Below are 19619 nucleotides of genomic sequence, written 5' to 3'. Positions count from 1 at the left end.
AACTGAGCAGGTTGGCACAGACAATAATTTCAAAAAGCCATCCAAAATTGAAATTGAGAACAAGATTTCCTTTTTTGAGTAAATAGAACAAGCGTGGTAAATAAAATAATGTAAAACAACGATTTTTTTTTCCAAGCTTATAGGAAGTGAATTAATTGAGTCTAAAGCATCCATCATCATTTCAAAGTGCCTTCTGCAGAAAAATTTCATATCTTTTCCCTATGTGTGGGTATGTGTCTGTGTTTCTATGTATAACAAACAAAATATATACAGGATAATGGAATTACACAACAAACTCCAAAAATATGCCCATCCCCCATCAACAGAAAGACACTTAAAACACAACAAGGAATAAGTCCCTCAAATGAATTTACCCCCTGAAAGATACTTGATCACTGTTTCCCCTAAAGCAGCTAGAAATTAATAAATACCATCCTCATGAAGTCAATTGCAAGAAAGATGTATCTTTGGGTATGTCATTCAGGACTCATTCTTAACCACATCTCAAAGAATCTTATCCACAGGGAAGACTGACTGTGAAAATGTCACACCACAGTTGGAAGACGCCATTTACCTAGGTGATAGTAATCACTGAGTGAAGGGCTATCTTTACATTCCTCCATTATTTGTGGATAAGGCCAAGAAGAAGGTCAAAATTTGAAACTAAAAAAAGAAAAAAATAAATAAACTAAAACTAGGAAAAATAATCAGTAATTCAGTCAAGGATGGGGTTCATAAATAATGTTACTGATGAGATCAGTGGTTCTTCCAGAGAAATTAAAGGCATGGAATCTCCCGCTAGAAACAAAACACAGCAATAATCTGCTCAACTGTTTGGTGACATATGAACTAACTGTTGTTTGATAATAAAAAAAAAAAAGTTTTCTGCATGGATTCCGGAAAAAGGAAAGTGAGGTGGTAACAACTTGCAGTGTAAAGTCCCTACTTTACAGAAGAAAGGTAGGGAATGATGATACTTAAGAGTCGGTAATTTAGACAGAAGTATTTGTATGGTGGAGAGCTTAATTAGCCATCTTGGCTCATGAAAAACTTCCTTATGAATACTGACTAAGCTTACTTTTGATATTGTTCTTACTATGAAATCACTTTTAATTTTATAATTCAACCTTTAATGGACTCATGGAGCATGAATCTTGCCAGATATTTCTCCAATTGAAATTCAGGTTTATAAATCATTCCATTATGAATGTGGTTCATATGTTTTGCCCCCACCAGCTCCCACCCCCCGATTCTAATCATCTATGGATGAGTTGGAAAAAGGCAGTTTCTAAAATAACAAAGCTGAGGATGAGATCTTGAAATCTCTTGCTCTTGATAAAAAATTTTAAAGTGCAACAAATAGAAGTAAATTTGATGACTTCTGGAGGCTTCATGACTTCTTTTATCAAATAAAGAGCTCTCCCTCTAATCAGTAGCTTCCTGAATTTTTGAAGTTAACCATAATAAAACAGTCATTTTACATCACAACCCAGTATAGAAATATACACATATATACATATATATATACACACACACGTGTGTATTACGTATATAACTGAAAAAGATGTTTGACCAATGTTTATCCCATCTGTGTGCAAAGCATTTTGACATTTTTTTCTGTTCTACTTGATTTTTTAAATGTTGATTATAGTTCTCTAACTTGGTTCCATAGTACATTCATGAGTTGGGAACCAAAGTTTGAAAAACATTGCTTTAAAGTACTCTAGAATTCAGACTAATCATGTTTGAAATAATTCCACTGACATTCCTTGACTGAGGTTCTGTCTTCCCAACGCTAGTCACTACCCCTTATTAGCTAATATGCTTTAGAAAGACATTACAGAATGTGACTATTTTTCTGTAGTATGTGCAGTACCCCAAGTACCTCATTATTTCCCCATTTAAACAAAACAAAACCTTCATGTCAAATAGCAGCAATCTTATTTTGAGAAAAAAGAATAAAGACTGAATAGAGAGCTGGAGAATCCTGAAGGGGAAAAACACTTTTCCTGGCAATGGAAAGTATGTGCTGTATTTCAGGTGGCTATCCAAAATTGAATACTTTTCAGCTTTCACTTAAAAAAAAAAAATCTGCGATTCAAGCTGCTCTTCTAAAAGCAGACACTCCAGTGTTCCGAGAGAATACTTGGGAAAGTATTAGCACTGTGCTGTGGTAATTTTTTTAATCTTATAAAAATATCTGGCATATTTTGTATGACATTGTACATTGAAGCAGCATTTGAAGTCTTGACAGCCATGTTTGATAAAAGTAGGAATGGTATTTAGCCATTTTGATATTTCCATCATTCCTAAAATTTGAAGCCATTATTATTTAACACAGTTTTGGTGGGCTAGGTTTTGTTATAACTCACTCTGAAGGTACTGTGTTATAAAACTTGCTTCTGTCCTCAAATATATTACTATTGCCTGTTTAAACTGCTTTTCAGATTCTATTACCTTTAAATTAAAGCCAACACTGCTTTAAAGGAGAAAAATTCTATCAATTTTGTCAATATGGAGAAAGGCTATTTTCAAAACAGACTGTTTAATGTGAAGGGACTTAATATAGAACCTATTAGAAATGAGGTACAAGCCCTTAAAAATGTTAGGGACTTTTCTGTGGTTTAAAATGAAAGTTCCACCCAGGCTTAGCTGAGCTTATAGCCCAAGTGAATATTTATATATGAATTTATAAATCTTAGAAATAGAGTTTCATGGAAATGTTAACAGGCCCTGAGGTATAGCTGAACTTGTTTTCAGGTAGCACTGTAATTTCCAGTGTGTGTATGCTTAAAGACTAGAACACAAAAGACTTTTTCTAATGCTGTAATTTTGTAGTTTTATTAGACTGAGTTACAGTATGGGAGAATATTCAGAAATTGCAGCTTAAATGAGAAAACGTGAATGGTGTTACTTATATAAAATACTACTGCAATAGTTCTTTTATTAATTTTTAATGTTCAGCACCCTCTGTGACCTCCTTTATTCTCTTGCTGTCAACATGGCAGGCTGGAAAAATTGAAATGGGCTGACAGAAAACATAGTGCACGTTACAGCCCAACTCTGGAGTCTCCTGACTCTCTTTCTGCTGCACATGCTAACGCGGACCACGTTATCCTGCATTACAATAATATTTAAGGCTCTGTTTGATAGCTCCTGATAAAAGAGAGTTGTGTTTGGACCCTGAGCAGGTGCTTCTCGTCAGCTTTCCTCTTTCTGACACTGTGGGAATGGGAATGGCAGTCAATTAAAAGCAGAATATAATTTTTAAAAAAATCATGGCTCATAGACACACTTCATGTTCTCAAAATATAGTACCTCAGAATGGATAGTGTTTTATTTGTGTCTACCCAGCCTCTGCCAAAAGCATATTTTGGTCTGATTCAGCAATGCTTTTGTCAAACAGTGGGACACTGCTATATTATGTATATTTACCACTGCCTCTATCACCAAGGAGACTAATCCCCATACCAGTACAGTCCAGAACCTTACAGCATTGTCTTTGCAAGACCAAGTTCATGTTGTCACAGCAACGGAGTGCACAGGGCAAAGATACTTAACGACATATTGGGATTAAAACTTCTGCTTCTGTTTTAAATGCAAGTGTTTGATGATGAGAAAAGATAGGCAAAGGTGTGAGGTCTGAAATGGCCTCTCAGCTAACGCCATAAACGCGGTTTTAAGAATTTGTTTGGGACAGTTATAAAAGCAAGATTTTTTGAAGAAGGTAGATTTCAAAATTCTAGGAAAAGTGAAACAAATTCAGACTCTGAAAAAGATATTATCATTAGGGTGCTTCTGTTTTTCTCTGAGACGGCACTGGTATTAGCCCTTACTAGAGAGTGACAAGACATCTGTGACAATGAGAAATTCTGAGGCGAGTGTAGACCACGAGAGAATAGAATTCACACATATCCCTATCTTGATATTCTCTCGACTTTTGTTATCAGTCACTTGAGCCCTCACACTCAATATGTTCCATCTGTCATAACTATTAGGAATTTTGACCAGAAGGAGTTATAAGAATTTGGGATCATAAAAGACATGATGTACTTGCTTGCAACATGACCTCTGAATTTTCAGCAACCTTCAAGGAAACAAAATGTAAGAAGAGGGCAACACGTACCAGATACTCCTCCGTATGTAGTCCTCTTCCCAAAGCCCACTGCTGGCCAAGGTGTGCCGTCGGCTTTTAATCCCATTAGACCTGAGACAGTGTTGGTGGCTGTAACACCATCTGCGCCACCTATGAAAAACACTTCATCATTTACCTGCGGTTTTTTAAAGAGACAATGGTCAAAAGCCATTCAAACCCACACAACCCAGGAACATGAACACTTCCTCTTGAGAACATTTCCTTCCCTCAAGTGACTTTACTACTTTCATTCCTACCATTATGCTTAAAATGCTAGATATAAAAATTTTTAACTCCTATCAATTCATTTTTCCATTTATTATACAGATGCCATTATACATTTATAGATGCCAAATGTTTTGAATTTGGTGTTATTTCCCAGGTAGTTTACAATACCCTTGCAAATCAAGATGCAACTTGCATTGGGTAGGGCACAGCATACATGATTTATAAAACCATTCGCTGCATGAATTATGTGTTCAATAGATATTTATTGGATGTATGTTTAAGGCGGTACACTACACCCTATCAAATATAAAGGGAACTCAAAAGAAATTTCATATTGTGGAAGCTGGTCTCTTTTTGTTTTGTACTCCATTAAAGTTTCAAATGCTGCTGCTGGATTGTTACATTACGAGGTCATTTATTTTGGAGTGGTTCGCTGTGATCGTGGTTTTGTTTCTTAATTCTTTGTGCGTGAAGCAGGTGTTTATCAAGAAAGATTATAAATGTCCTTGTTTTCCCCGGCCAAAGTGTGGAGTCCATTTACTAGCTTGAGTCCAGGTGTGAACCTACTGCATTTGTGATATCAAGTGCTCAATTTAGTACTTTTCTTAAACTCTCAACAAAGATAGACACATATATTTGTGGCTAAAGATATACTGTGGTATGGCTACATACTTCAGGCCCACACTTCCATAACTAGACAAATGACACAAGTCTAGTTCTTACCTTCCTTTGCAGCTCTTGCGATGCTTACGATATCAGTGACATTTGGGGTCAACTTGGCAAAAAAAGGAATCTGAACAGCTTGCCTCACCCAGCGACAGATGTTCCGTACCAGCTCTGGATCCTGTTCAAACAGGTCCGTTAAATATAGAACGTAATTAAGGAATTGTGATCCAAATGTGTACTGGAACAACAGCAAGGCTGGATATGTGCAAGACAAATGCAACTTGACAATGAGCTACATGATCTATTTCTCAATTCCGCCTCAGTATTACACCTAGATTCATTAGGGAACTAAGGTTAACACACTTCCAGTGAACTGCAAATTCATCACATAAAGGTTAAATTCCTCAAGGGAGTCTTTGGAAAATAAAATTACGAAGAACCAAATGGAAGTGTTTTCCACTACCAGTTAAATAATACCGGGAGTAAAACATAAACTTCTGGTGGTATTTTGGGTAAATATTACAGAATTTCCAGCGACCTCATTGGCTTAAGACTAATAAAAATACTTAAGCTGCTGATTCCTGGGTGGATGATATTATACCCGAAGCCTGTTGTTTCCATTATTAGAAGACTTAGTCTTGATGAAGTATATTCAAAAGAAAATCCGTGACTTCCTTATCAATCTAATTATGATACATAGCGTATGCTAATACACAATAATTCAGCCTTGGATTACACGAGCTGATCAGTAACTTAAGTTTACTTTTGTGAGTGTTGCCAAGATCTGTGAAGCACTTTTCAACATTCATCTATTTGAAAGAATTGATCAAAATGACAAAAATGAAATAAAATTATCAAACGCTCATTTTTAAAAGCAAGGGATAGACATTTTCCTGTGCCTGTTTCCTGTGATTTTTCAGGCTTCTATTTTCTCACGGGACAAGTATCATTTGGAGGGCAATCACCTATCCTTTCCACTGAAAATATCTTAGCTGTAGCAATGTTCTTTGATTTCAACACATACAATAGTCCTTTTTTTTTTTATTACTTTTAGTGCAAAATTTATTCTGACAGGTACTGATAATGTACTTTGATAAATTACCTTAAAATATGCAATAGCAATTCATTATTGAACTTGGTAATATTATCTTAGCAAGTTAAAATGTTTTTTGAATAAAAGAAAAACCCAGAAAAATACAGACATATATTTAAACTATGAAACAGCAGGCAAGTATATCATTTGTAATTAATATTTTTATATGTAAGAAAGTTGCTCTTTGCATTTTAACCTTTCAAATTCTTTTAAGATGAGATTTCTAATGTTATAACCTTTAGAAAGAACCTTTTCACTTACGTTTAATGTGTCTTGATCTGTCATCTTGTATTACTCTAAAAGTTATGCGTGTATGCGCTAAGATACAGCAATGAGGTAATTTCCGTTGATTGTTACCATCTCTATTCAGCAAAACTCATAATTTTAACAAAAAATCTTTGATTTGGTTTGTTCTCTTTTCAGGACAGTAATTTCTTCATTAAACATAAATATTAAAAAAGCACTATATGGAATACTCTACAGGGCATACTGTGCATTATGAATAGTAAAATCTGGAGACTTAGCTGTACAAATTCTAACTCATGAAAATGGAGATCTGCCCCTGCCCATGCAATGTTCATGAAATATTTATAACCGCTGCATTGGCATTATGAAGGCAGTTGCATCTTTGTGACTTTCATTCTTAAGTTATGAATTTCCATGGGACTTAGCCTAGAAATGACAGTAACTCCAGATGATATGAATTGCATGTCCTTTGTGAAAGCTCTCTTTAAGATAGAATTTGACAATAATTTAAAGATCACTTGAATTGCATAATACGTGGAAGGGAGCCTATAAGAATTACTGAAACAAATATAAAATAGTATTTTGTTCCAATAGAGTAAACACTAATAATCTGATATAGGCTTCTAAGTGACTTTCGATACTATTGACCACCATGTCTTAATAATTTACCTTGAACATTTGTCACACTTTTTTTCTGTTCATTCTCACCAGTTGGATACTTTAAGTGAATGCCTTTTACACATTGTTTAACAATTTGGAATTTGCTCAAAGTTTTTCAGTTTTTGAAAAAAAAATACAGTCCCTTGGTACCGTTATTTACTTGAATCATCTGTCTCTAATTTGAGATACCATAATTGGACCATCCTATACTTCTATGAGTAAGGTTCCTGGTTTTCAGAAAATATTTTTTTCTTATCTTCATACTCAGCCAAGCCACTTGCTAACTAATCTTCATACCCAGCTGAAACAGAATTTGATTACCTGGGAATTTTAAAAATAACTTCTGACTAATATTATTGTAAAAATTAATGACTGTTCTTTAAATTGTAAAGTTTTGCTTGACAGACATAATAGGGGATATTCTAATACAACTAGAAATGTGGTGAGGCTAATGACATGATAAAATGAATCCGTATGGGGCACCTGGGTGGTTCAGTCATTAAGCGTCTGCCTTCGGCTCAGGGCGTGTTCCCAGCGTTCTTGGATCGAGCCCCACATCAGGCTCCTCCGCTGGGAGCCTGCTTCTTCCTCTCCCACTCCCCCTGCTTGTGTTCCCTCTCTCGCTGGCTGTCTATGTCAAATTAATAAATAAAATCTTTTTAAAAAATGAATCTGTAATCTTTGGGAAATTAAAAGACAAACTGTAACTATTCACTTTCCTGCTTTCCTCACACTTGATAGTCTTTGAGACCTAAAAGCAATTGATAGTGTTTCTGCAACTTGACCTCAACTTTCTAGTGATAGCATCAGATGGTGTCCCTCATTAAAGCCAGTTTTTAAAATCTTATTGAAATGAACAAATTTTAGATAATTTCTAATGCCCCCCCTCCAAATCTTCAAGATAGGAAATAAAGGTATTATTTCTGACAAATTGAGACTCTAACATTATCCACACCAATAAAAAGGAAATAAAACCAAACAATTTTGGACTTTTTTTTAAATTTCTAGGCACAAAGCATTGTAGACACACTCAAAAAGTAGTTGTGTCAATGAAAGAAGAATAAATAAAAACTCTGAATATTTTCAATTGATTTCTTGATAAAGTCATCAAAATATAGACTATGCCTAGGTTTAAGAAAAACCTGAGTATATTTTTAAAATTTTTTTAAAGATTTTATTTATTTATTTGAGAGAGAGCGCATGAGAGAGCACAAGCAGGGGGAGGGGAGAGGGAGAAGCCGACTCCCCGCTGAGCAGGGAGCCCGCGCCAAGGCCCCATCCCAGGGCCCTGAGATCACGACCTGAGCTGAAGGCAAAGGCTTAACCGACTGAGCCACCCAAGCGTCCCAACACCTGAGTATATTTTATGATAAATAATACCTAAAAGCATGAAATCCAAGACTTCCTTATAAATCTAGGATGATTTTGGGGGGAAAAAAAGAGTGGATAATGATGGGAAAAAACACAACTTAACAAGACTCTTAAAGTGTCTAATCCACAAGAAGTCTACCTAGATCTTCCAGTCTTTATTGGGTCTTCCTACAGGTATTAATAATGCCTATCTCTGACCATGATCTGCAATCTCTCCCACAGCAACTGTGTGTGTGTAGGTGTGTATACTTTTTTAACACTTGTTAACGTTTTTGTCATTGATGTGATCAGCCAAGAAAGCTCTGAGGCAACAGAATGAGTTTTTCTGTGAAGGGGGTGTGTGATAAGATAAGCAAGAAGTTGCTGAAGCCCTTAAAGGCATGAGTGATGGGGCTGGGGAAGCACATGGTGGTCTTGAGGGTACTGCATTGAGGCGAAGGTACCAGACCAGACCCGCGAAGTGCTGACAAGAAGATGAAAGGGAGCTAGAGACAACGTTGGTCTCTTTGACAACTTTAATGGGGAGCCTCCCTGTGTCCACCTGCAATTAATACAGTCTGGAATTGATCCCTATGAAAACCAAACAACAACAACAACAAAAACTAGAAAATGTAGCTCTTTGTAGATTGTTTGCTGCAGTAGTTTCCAGTGTCCAAAACTGTTTTTAAAGCTTTATTTTCTATCTGGGCTATAACATAACAATTTCTACCTCTAGTAAATTTAAAGGTTAAATTTCTTTTAAAGCTTACTTTTCTATCTGGGCTGTAAGATAATAATTTTTAATCTAGTAACTAATATGTCTCTAGCTGCATATTTAAGGGTTTCTATAAATGATATACCCTGCTGCGTCTGAGACCCCTAAGATGACCTCTCCATTGTAGGGCAGGCATTTCCACCAATTTCCTAGGGCATCAAATCTCATTGGTTTCATGCCCTGTACAAAAGAACAAGCATTAGAGAATGAGGCTATGAGAATTTCTTGATAAGCTAAATTACAAGTGAAATTTTTGACTTTAAGAAACATTTCTCGCCAATTTACCTGGTAATTTTCACTCCGTACAATTCTTTTCAAAATGGCTTTCTTAGAAGGTGGCATTTCAATGAATCCACTGAAAAATTTTACCAGTTATAAATGTTTTCCACTAAGGAACTCCTAAGTCCTAATTCACATGAATGCCAGGAAGTAGCTAGCATTTTTATTATGTCCACTTCTCTGACAGAGAGAACTAGGGCCCAGAAGATCAATCTGAGTACCTATTTCACCTTCTTAATTTTCTTTCCCATTATCATGTCCTAAACCATCATCTTCTTTAGCAAAATTGCTCCCTAAAGTGAAATTCAGCCATCAATTGTAAACCAGAACTATAAAGGCTTCTACTTCATTTATACTTGTAAGACTAAATGTAGCTTCAGAGTAATAGGCAAACGTGATGTATTTATCCTTCCATGTCAATAAAATAGAACAGAAAGAGTTAACTACTCCAGGTAGAACTACTAGTAAATGCAAAGGTTGTGCACTAGAATGGGAATATTTTAAATTAACTTATGGTTTAGCAAGTGCTCTTTTTAAATTGGTTTTCCTGATTTAAGAATGCTAACAATAATACAGTCACCTTGGAAAATCATCTGGTAGTTTCCTAAAAAGGTAAACATGCACATACTAATCCACCCACCAATCTCATTTTTAATTATATATTCAAGAGACATGAAAACATATATCCACACAAAGACTTGCATGTGAACGTTCATAGCAACTCTTTCAAAAAACCTCCAAATTGGAAATGACCCAAATAGTCATTAATATGTGAATGAATATACAAATAGTAACTATCCACACACTGGAATATTATTCGGTGATAAAGAGAAACGAATCTACTGGATCTTGCAACAATTTGGGATTAATAAAAAAATCATGTTCAGCTAACAAAGTACACAAGAGTTTAAATGTCGTATGTTTACATTTCTATGAAATTCCACACACACACACACACATACACACACACACACTATGCTAATAAGAAGCAGAGCAGTGGTTGCTGGGATTAGGGTTGGGGTGTGGGGGAGTGATTAACTGGGAAGAGGCATAAGAGAATTTTTTTTTAAAGGAAATTTCTTTTTTTTTTTTTTTAAAGATTTTATTTATTTATTTGACAGAGATGGAGACAGCCAGCGAGAGAGGGAACACAAGCAGGGGGAGTGGGAGAGGAAGAAGCAGTTTCATAGCGGAGGAGCCTGATGTGGGGCTCGATCCCATAACGTCGGGACCACACCCTGAGCCGAAGGCAGACGCTTAACCGCTGTGCCACCCAGGCGCCCCGGCATAAGATAATTTTTGAGCGTAATGGAAACATTCTACAACTGGATTGTAGTAATGTTTACACAGGTGTAGACATCTGCTGAAACACAGCAAACTCTACACCTAAATGTGTTCTTTTTTTTTTTTATAGGTAAATTATGCAGCCACAAATTTCTTATAAAATATATAAAAAGAAACAATTCTAAGGGTATTTAAATATAAGTAAAAAAATGAAAGCTGGTGGCATTCCAGGCAACGTGGGTTCTATTTTTTCAACAACTATTCCTTGACTACAAGGCATTGAACTCGTTTGTGCTAGAGACTAAGATGAGTGGAACAAGGAAGGCAGAGTCTACTAGAAAACAGAAGTCAGACACATACGTGAAATACATGTTGGATGTTAAGTATAAAAAAGGATATCTTAATAATATTCTCTCATTTCAGATTATTTTAGAGCACATGGCAAGGGTTTGGCACATAGTAGGCTCTCAACAAATACTGTTGAATTGATAGAGTTCACACTGCATAAATTAACACGGGCTTTCTTATTTCAATTTTTCTCGGAAGAAAATAGACTATAAAATTATTGGGTCCAGGATAACCTAATAAACAACTGTTTTAGGTATTATGCCTTATGTTAGACAATGGTGATTTAAAAATATAATACACTATCCCTATTCTTAAAAACAAAATAAAACAAACTTCATAATCCAGAGGGATAATACATAAACATAAAATGTGAATATAAAATATTGTAAGTATATATACATGCAATGTATGTGTGTATAAAATATTTTATGTGTTACATATATTCTTTCTTTTCCACTTCCCTTGTGCCTTAAGTTGAAGATGACATGGAACTGCTTGTGTGTTCTCTCCTCCCCAGGCATTACAGCTTTCTCCATTCTGTTTCTCACTTCAGGCCTCTCTTTCTTCCTGTCTCTTTGTCCAAAATGTCCTTCACCTCTTGTCCCTTGAATGAACACCCTCAAGACAGCCCTCCATGACCAACCCTCCCATCCTACCGCAGCACGGGATGGATGAGTAAAGGACTGCTTTTAAAATACTTCCATAACATTTCCTTATTCCTTCATTTATCACAGTATTTAATCATCACCCATTTATGGTGTTTTTTATTTTCCTCTTGACTAGACTATTAGTCTTTTAAGGGATGTATCCTACACTTGTATCCCAAACCCCTAACATAGAGTCTGAGACATTAAACATAATAAATACTGTGTTGAATTTTAAAAATGAAGAATTCCTATCTAGATGTTTACCAGCTTTCCACAATGACCAAGAAAACATTTGTCTCTTCTCTTCCATGGAGCCAGAACAAGCTGGAGATTGGATAGTTCTTGCCCCACCAGCCAGTGGAGTTTGGAAAGTCTTCTGATGCATTCTCTCACAGGTTAAAGTGTGGCCTGGCAATTCATGAAGACCTCCTGAGGTCCCAGGCTACCCAGGGCCCTTTCTGTCTGAATCCTTAGGGTATTGAGGCTTCTCTAAGAGTTTGTAACCCTAACCCTACCTCAGCTCCCAGTCCTTGGTCCCTGGGGCCTGGTGGGGGAATTGGCTCATATTTTTGCCAGCTGAAGGGAACTTGCATTCCTTTTTTATTCCTTTAAATAACATTTCCTGTGATATAGTTTATGCTGTTTTTCCTCCTTGCAGACAGCATTTCCTTGGTGTACCATTCCTCTGACATTCCTGGTGTCAGAGTTCCTATTACCACATATTTAGTCTCAGAAACAAATGGACAAGAATTATCATGCACTGTTTAGACAACTCTTCCTTAATAAATCTTAATCTCTTAACTCTAATTTTCCTAGAAGGTCCTTGAAAGAGTCAAGCCGAGTCCAGCCAACAATGGCCAAGAAGCAGGTCTATTTTTTTCTCCTAGAAAAAGACTGCTCTAAAGGACATGGTAGGGGACAATGATGGTGTCCTCGAGACAGTTCAGAATATTCTTAAAGCGTTTAAACGTCTACTTTCAGAACCTGCTGAAAGAGTCACCACTGTGGACCATTGAAAATGATTGTGTGGAAGTCCATGGATAAAGAAGATTATACCTTTGTGTCTGAAAACCAGGTCTACTTAGCAAGGGAGTATGGCCAGGGAAATCAGTGTATATTCTAATTTCTACCCCAGTCCCATGTCTCTTGTTGATAAAGCCAATTAATGACAAACTCCTTAATAACAACATGAAGAGGTCACCTGGAAATTTCTTCTAGGTGTGTTGAGTCTTCAATACCATATTCTAAAGTATGGTTTTGCTTTCATAATCCATCCTGTTTGCCTGAATTCTTGTATTTCTGTATTTTATCCTTTGCCCATTTCTCTCCGTATTAGACGGCTTTGAGTCTTGACACCTGCCTGAACTGACCTGTAGTTACCCTGTTTGCCTCCATACTTGATCCATGCCTTGCCAATCACATGGAGGCTTCACAACGATTTTCCTTTGCTTCTGCTGGACATTTCCATCTCTATTTCTCTTGTCTTAGTTCTTATTATACTCTTTATCCCCCGAATCGAGATTGACAGACTCCACAGGCCTATCTTCATAGGCAAACAAATGCTTTTTGAGAACCATTAAGATACTTTAAAATCCTGTTTATTAAAGATTGCTTACTAAAAATCCTTAAAATAGTTTTGAAAATAGATTATTCTTTTTAGAATTATTTAACTAAGCTCCCCCCAGAAGCCCTTGATCTTTCCTTATATGTGAGTTGCTATTTATCTGTGAATTCAAAGGCTAGTATTATCTATTAAGCAAAAAGTGTTGTTCATAGTTTGTTTATTAATGAGGTTATACAGTGTAACCTGGAAAATCTTAATATATGGAGAAATAGGCTATGCACATGCTTTGCTGATACCACCAGTAGGGGTTCAAAATTGTGGACCAGCTGAACCAAACTGAAACTCAGCAGGCTTCCCAATCACTGCTCAGAACACACTAAAAAGACTTCAGTGGGTAATGAAGTGCAGGCAGTCGCTTGCACTACTGTGTATGGATTCATTTTAGATAAGGGCAAGTGAGTATTTAAGTATATAACAAGGAGTTTTTATTCTTTGCAGACTTCAGGCAGCTTGTCATTTGTTTTCTTAATGCAAAGCATTAGTGTAAACAGTGTAACAATTGATATTTTATACATCTGTTGGTCTATTCACTTAGCCTATGTTTTCCAATGCTGGAGTTGGAAAACAACCATAAGCACAAAACCTCACTATCTTTATAATCCCATATTGGTATGAATGATTAACTGACACGGGGAGGAGGCTAGTGTAGAACAGCCTTCTGCCCCGAAGCACCCACAATGCTGATACATTTAGGATGAAGAGAGTCTGGGGAAGTCATGTTTCTGTCCTGGGAACTTTATGAAATCTAAGCAAGAAGGAATTACTGCTGAGGCAATTTTAAATAATGTAGCGGAGAAAACCTCAATCCCTTGGCAATGAATGGTTTCAGCTAAGGGGAACTCATCCATAACAAGTTGGTACAGTTCCTTAAGGGATTTCTTCCTACGGCTGCTGTAAAAGCTAGAAAGAAATATCTAGGCCTTTGTTTGTTTTGCCAGCTCTGTGGACTGATTTCCCTCTTTGAGCTGAAAAGGATTTGGAGATACTAAAAGTGGGGTGACTTTATTGAAAAGTCTTTGTGTGAAAATATGGGATGGGGAAGATATTAAACATGACCTTTGCAAGTGTGATATTTATAAACTCTTGATATAAAATTCAGGGATGCTAGATTTTACCTAAAATTTTGAGCAGTCTGAACCTAACAATCATTACCAATATATTTATTATAAGAGTACCTGGTTTATAAGAGTATATATCATAAGATGTGTGTGTGTGTGTGTGTGTGTGTGTGTGTGTTTAAGGGGGGGTTCTCTATTTTAAAGTTTTTCTGGTGTCGAGAAAAGGAACCATGACAAGGTAACCCCCCACCGTCAGGGGCTTATAACAACTGTACATGGAGATGTCAGAAGGTAAGTGAAGTGCTTTGGGTAAAGGAAGAGCCAGTCTTCTAGGTCTGGGATGCCCTTCATTATCTTGCAGCATACACAGCTGCGCTGGTGACTCATCAGAGAAGCCCGTGACAAACAGCAGCTCTTAATTTCTTGTTGTTCCTTTAAGAGTTGCTTTAAGGATTAGGAACTCTTTGGTACTGGGCTTCAGAGGGGAGGGGGGTGGGGGAATGGGATAGACCGGTGATGGGTAGTAAGGAGGGCACGTATTGCATGGTGCACTGGGTGTTATACACAATTAATGAATCATCAAACTTTACATCAGAAACCAGGGATGCACTGTATGGTGACTAACATAATATAATAAAAAAATTAAAATAAAAAAAAAGAAACTCTGTGGTACTAATAAATCTGTTCTTATTTCTCAGCATGTTTCCTAGTTATTTTTTTAAAGGTTTATTTATTTATATGAGAGAGAGCGCACGCAAGGAAGCCTGTGCATGTGTGCACACAGGGAGTGAATGGGGAGACAGAGGGAAAGCATCTCAAACAGACTCCCCCCTGAGCTCAGAGCCACTGGGTGGGTGGGGGGGCTGAATCTGATGCCAGGCTTCCATCCCACAACCCGAGATCATGACCTGAACCGAAATCAAGAATGGGATGCTTAACTGACCGAGCCACCCATTTGCCCCTCCATTTCTACTCCTAATCGCTTTCTCCTCTTTTTCTTTTTAATTCGTTGCCTTTTTGGTTCTCCAATTCAATTTTTCTAACATCTACTATAGAATCTGTATGTTTCAAAATCAAGCCCACAGAAGAGAAGAAGCAATACAAACAGAATAATTCTTTATTTTTTTGGTTGTCCTTTCTGTTTCATACCCTTTCTATTTTGTGGGAAATTCCCACTGTATGAAGTATTAGTGGGACACAGAAACTATCCTCTATGTAATCCATTGAAGAGACAGTTTTCCTCTCTTTACTCTCTGGCAACCAAAAAACAAGCACATGATCTAGGTGTGGCCAACTGAAGCTCCCACCAAAAATTTTAATCTGACAATCAGAAAAGGTGTTCAAGTTGACTTGTGGTGGTATATGGCACTGTGTCTCCTGACAGGATCCAACATGGTGGTAGTGGGAGATGTCAGCACTGGTAAAGGCTGCATTTAAGCTGGACAATTCTAGTTCCCCATTGTCTGCACCCTTTTGGTTCAAGCCCCTTTTCAAAGCCTACTTTTCCTGCCTTCCCTGATTATCTAAGACATCTTATATCTTGCTGATAAATCATCTTTACTTCTGATAGCTCCTATGTTTCTGTTGCTTGCAATGAGGAGTGCTAAATTATATAGTTAGCCACTATCCATTACAGAGTGACCTTATTGCTTGAGTTATAGCACCATACTTCCTGATGGCTGCTGACCTCTTTTTATTTAGGCTAGGTGGTCATTTTTTTTTTTTTTTTTTTCTGCTCAGGATACATCTAATCCAATGAATTGTGGTCAAGGTAGCCAGGACACATGCCTTTTGTGGCCACTTATATACAATATGCTGCCTCTGGCCACTTTCCTTTAGAAAAGGATGACAGGCTCTTAACATGTTTAGTAAGAAAATGCCAATTTTTATTTAAAAAAATAAATCATTAATCATTAACCTGAAACTTTCCATGAAATGTGGGAATTACAGAGGAGTAAGGCATCAACTTTGTCCTCAATGAACTTACAATCAAGTTATAACCACTTAGGGCACTACCATTTGTCAGATTCAATAGAATATATAAACGGCTTTGGGATTACAGTATGTCTCTATTCCTCTATAAATCATTTAGCATTTGAATCTGACACAATGTGCAAGCTCTCATATAATTCAAGAGACCCTTGCAGAACAAAGTGATATGTATCACCCAGATCCAGGAAAGCTTGATTTGAAATGTATTAAGAGTAGCTATGATTTCTTAAAAGATGGATATGTAAACAGAGAGTGGTAACATAGCCCATAAGAAAAAATATCTTGAGGCACTGAAATTAAATTAAAATATGATCTCCCTTTCCCTCTGAATACCTGCATGATTACCAATTCGACAAGGATCTTTCATTTATCCCAACTCAACTTTACAAAAGTGCCTGAAGCCTACACCGTTGATAAAACAGCTGATGAAGCTTGCATGGGGAAAAAAATCTTCAAACTGCTTGATATACAAAATCATATTAGTACTAAAAACAGGTGGGTGTTTACTTTTGCAATATTCAACAAATGTAAAGTACCCAAAGGACTGATAAGTTTATATAGTTTAAAGTTTTGCCATTTTTTTCACTTAGAAACAAGTATACTGGGTTGAACTTTACTGGGTTATGTAATTAACAACTAGATGCAGCAGCACCTGATTGTGTTTTTAGTTGGTTGGGCAAAGGCAGCGCCCAGCATTACAAAGATGACTTTACTCATACCTTTTCAGTACTAATGTACCCAGATTTTAACCTGCCACAGCTGATATCACAAACATGACATTCACATTCCTTATTACATTCTCCTTTCCCTGATAAGTAAGGGATTTGTGGGACTACCAAAAGCTATTGAATCTGGACCAATGTCTTTAATTGAACATTTGCAATCACCCTGCAACTAACCATGAAGGCTTTATGAATAGTTTCATTTTGGTACAAGAAACAGACATAAAAACAACCTCAAACAATTTGTTTTACTTGAAGTGTGTACAAAGTGAATGGGAACTTAATGGTGGAGTGATTACTTTTATTTAATTCTAAAGTGAGTGTGTGTGTGTTAATGTATATGTAGGAAGCGGGAGACAATAGTGAAGGTGATTATAGTTTGAAATCTTAAAGGATTCTCAAAATGACACTGGCTAGAGTAGAGCTTATGAAATAATATGCGAATTAGGAATACATAGGAAAAGACTCTAAAAAATGGGAATGCATGACATGAAGGAAAATAGAAAAAAAATTATTACCTATGAAGGGAGCAGGCAGGAGACATGGCTAAATGGTTCAGTTAGTTTTGGGTCGGCTTCCTAAAGATTCTGTGCCTTATCCATTAGGCAACAGAAAACATGGCAGGCCATATGGTTAGATCCATGTTGTAGAAACATAATTCCATATACGTCTGTGCGGGTAAGTAGGATAAGGCAGTGCAAGCAAGAAGACCAGTCTGAAAAAAAAGGGCCTAAAGTAAGGAGTGCAAGTATAAATCAAGAACTTCAGGGAGACTGGAATATCATTTTAAGGAAGAATATAAAAAAATTTTCAAGATTAAAAGAAGTGTTGGGGAATGAAAATCAAGAATAATTTTGTGTTGTGACATTGTTGGGGATAGCAATTTCATCAACCAAGTGAGGAAATACAAGAGAAGCTGGTTTTTGGAGAAATGATGAATGAGCTTCAGATATGTTGAGTTTGAGGTTCCTTTAGGACATTTGGTTGAAAGAATCTGGTTGAGAGCTAACAAGAATCTGGATCTTAAGAGGAATTTTAGAAGTACATTTTAGGAGTTGTTCACATGCAGATGGTGGTTGGAGTCTTGTGAATGGAAGAGAGGATAGAAAGCAAAGGACTTAAACCTTGAGATCATTAATACTAAGGTACAGAAATCTTTGAAATGGTCAAAGAAAGAAGAGACCAACCAGGAAAAATACAAGGGAAAAGAGAAACTCAAATAAAAGAGATGTGGGAGTAGATCTTGATACAAAATACCACAAAGAAATCAAATAGGATGAGAACTAAAATGTAGGCAATAGATTACACTACTTAGAGTCACTGGCAATATATGAGTACATATAGCTAGACATAATAGGAATGGAAGGCAGATTATAATGGATTAAGAAGTTAGTATTTACAGACACACAGAGCCAAAGAAAATAAGTTCTGGAAGTACCAGAACTTAGAACTCTGCTTGACATAACAAAGTGTATGCAACAAATATATGCCAATTAGTTATCATTTTGTAGTTACCACAATTACAACTAACTGACAGTGAGATTATTTGCTATTTTATGAAGCAATGCCTATATGTGATGGTGAAGAGACAAATTTTTAAAGGAATTGGTTGTAGCTTAAGCAATATTTCTGAATTCTTACAATGTGTAGTCAATAACAATTGGAGACCTAAAGAATGAATTTTGTTAAATAAATCTACAATTGAAATTACAAAAACAGAGAGGACCCAAAGAAGTTATTTAGGGCATATAAACATACTAACATACACTCAATGATTTATCAAGTGCTCTCACAGTAGTAATTTAATTGTGCTTAAATTATTCTAGTTTTTTATTTTATGTCAAATTGTCCCTAATGAAGAAAGGGGAACCCTCTTACACTGTTGGTGGGAATGCAAGCTCGTGCAGCCACTCTGGAAAACAGTATGGAGTTTCCTCAAAAAGTTGAAAATGGATAACCCACCAATTGCACTACTGGGTATTTACCCCAATGATACAAATGTAGTGATCCAAAGGGCACCTGCACATAGCCAAACTATGAAAAGAGCCCAGATGTCCATAGACAGATGAATGGATAAAGAAGATGTGGTACATACAATGTGATACTACTCAGACATCAAAAAAATGAAATCTTGCCATTTGCAACAACATGGATGGAACTAGAGGGTATTGTGCTAAACAAAATAAGTCAATCAGAAATATCTTTTAGGATATGGAATTGCTGCCAATTTGAATCCTGCATAAGTTCATATTTATGGTTATACCAATAACTTGAATTATCCATATTAGAGTGGTAAGAGTCATATATATTATCAGCACATTCAAAATCAAGTATATTTCTCTTTGGATGTAATCAGGGCTACAAATATACACTCTTAACCTTGTTTATTTCCAGTATTTAATCCTGGCTTAAAAGATGCTTGACGAGCATTATGCTGGCTACTAAAGGGTAAGGGCATGAAATATTTGAGTAACCATGCATGAATGGCACACTAGATAAATATCTTACTCTA

The 19619-nt window shown here is 36.5% G+C and overlaps 1 protein-coding gene across 2 annotated transcripts in view; it reads right to left on the bottom strand.

Moving 5' to 3' along the window:
* Nucleotides 1-19619, bottom strand: part of DPYD (dihydropyrimidine dehydrogenase) — a 788358-nt gene that overhangs the window by 207063 nt on the left and 561676 nt on the right. For both annotated transcript variants that reach the window (XM_040626997.1, XM_008697678.2), the window contains exons 17-18: nucleotides 5087-5207; nucleotides 4127-4246 (exon numbers count right to left, since the gene is read on the bottom strand). In XM_040626997.1, the coding sequence (XP_040482931.1) occupies nucleotides 4127-4246; nucleotides 5087-5207 (241 nt within the window). The remainder of the gene's footprint in view (nucleotides 1-4126; nucleotides 4247-5086; nucleotides 5208-19619) is intronic.

Source organism: Ursus maritimus, unplaced genomic scaffold (genome assembly GCF_017311325.1).
Source record: "Ursus maritimus isolate PB19 unplaced genomic scaffold, ASM1731132v1 scaffold_12, whole genome shotgun sequence".
Lineage (NCBI taxonomy): Eukaryota > Metazoa > Chordata > Mammalia > Carnivora > Ursidae > Ursus > Ursus maritimus.
Note: the sequence above shows the minus strand (reverse complement) of the source record. Positions and strands in the feature narration are given on the sequence as shown.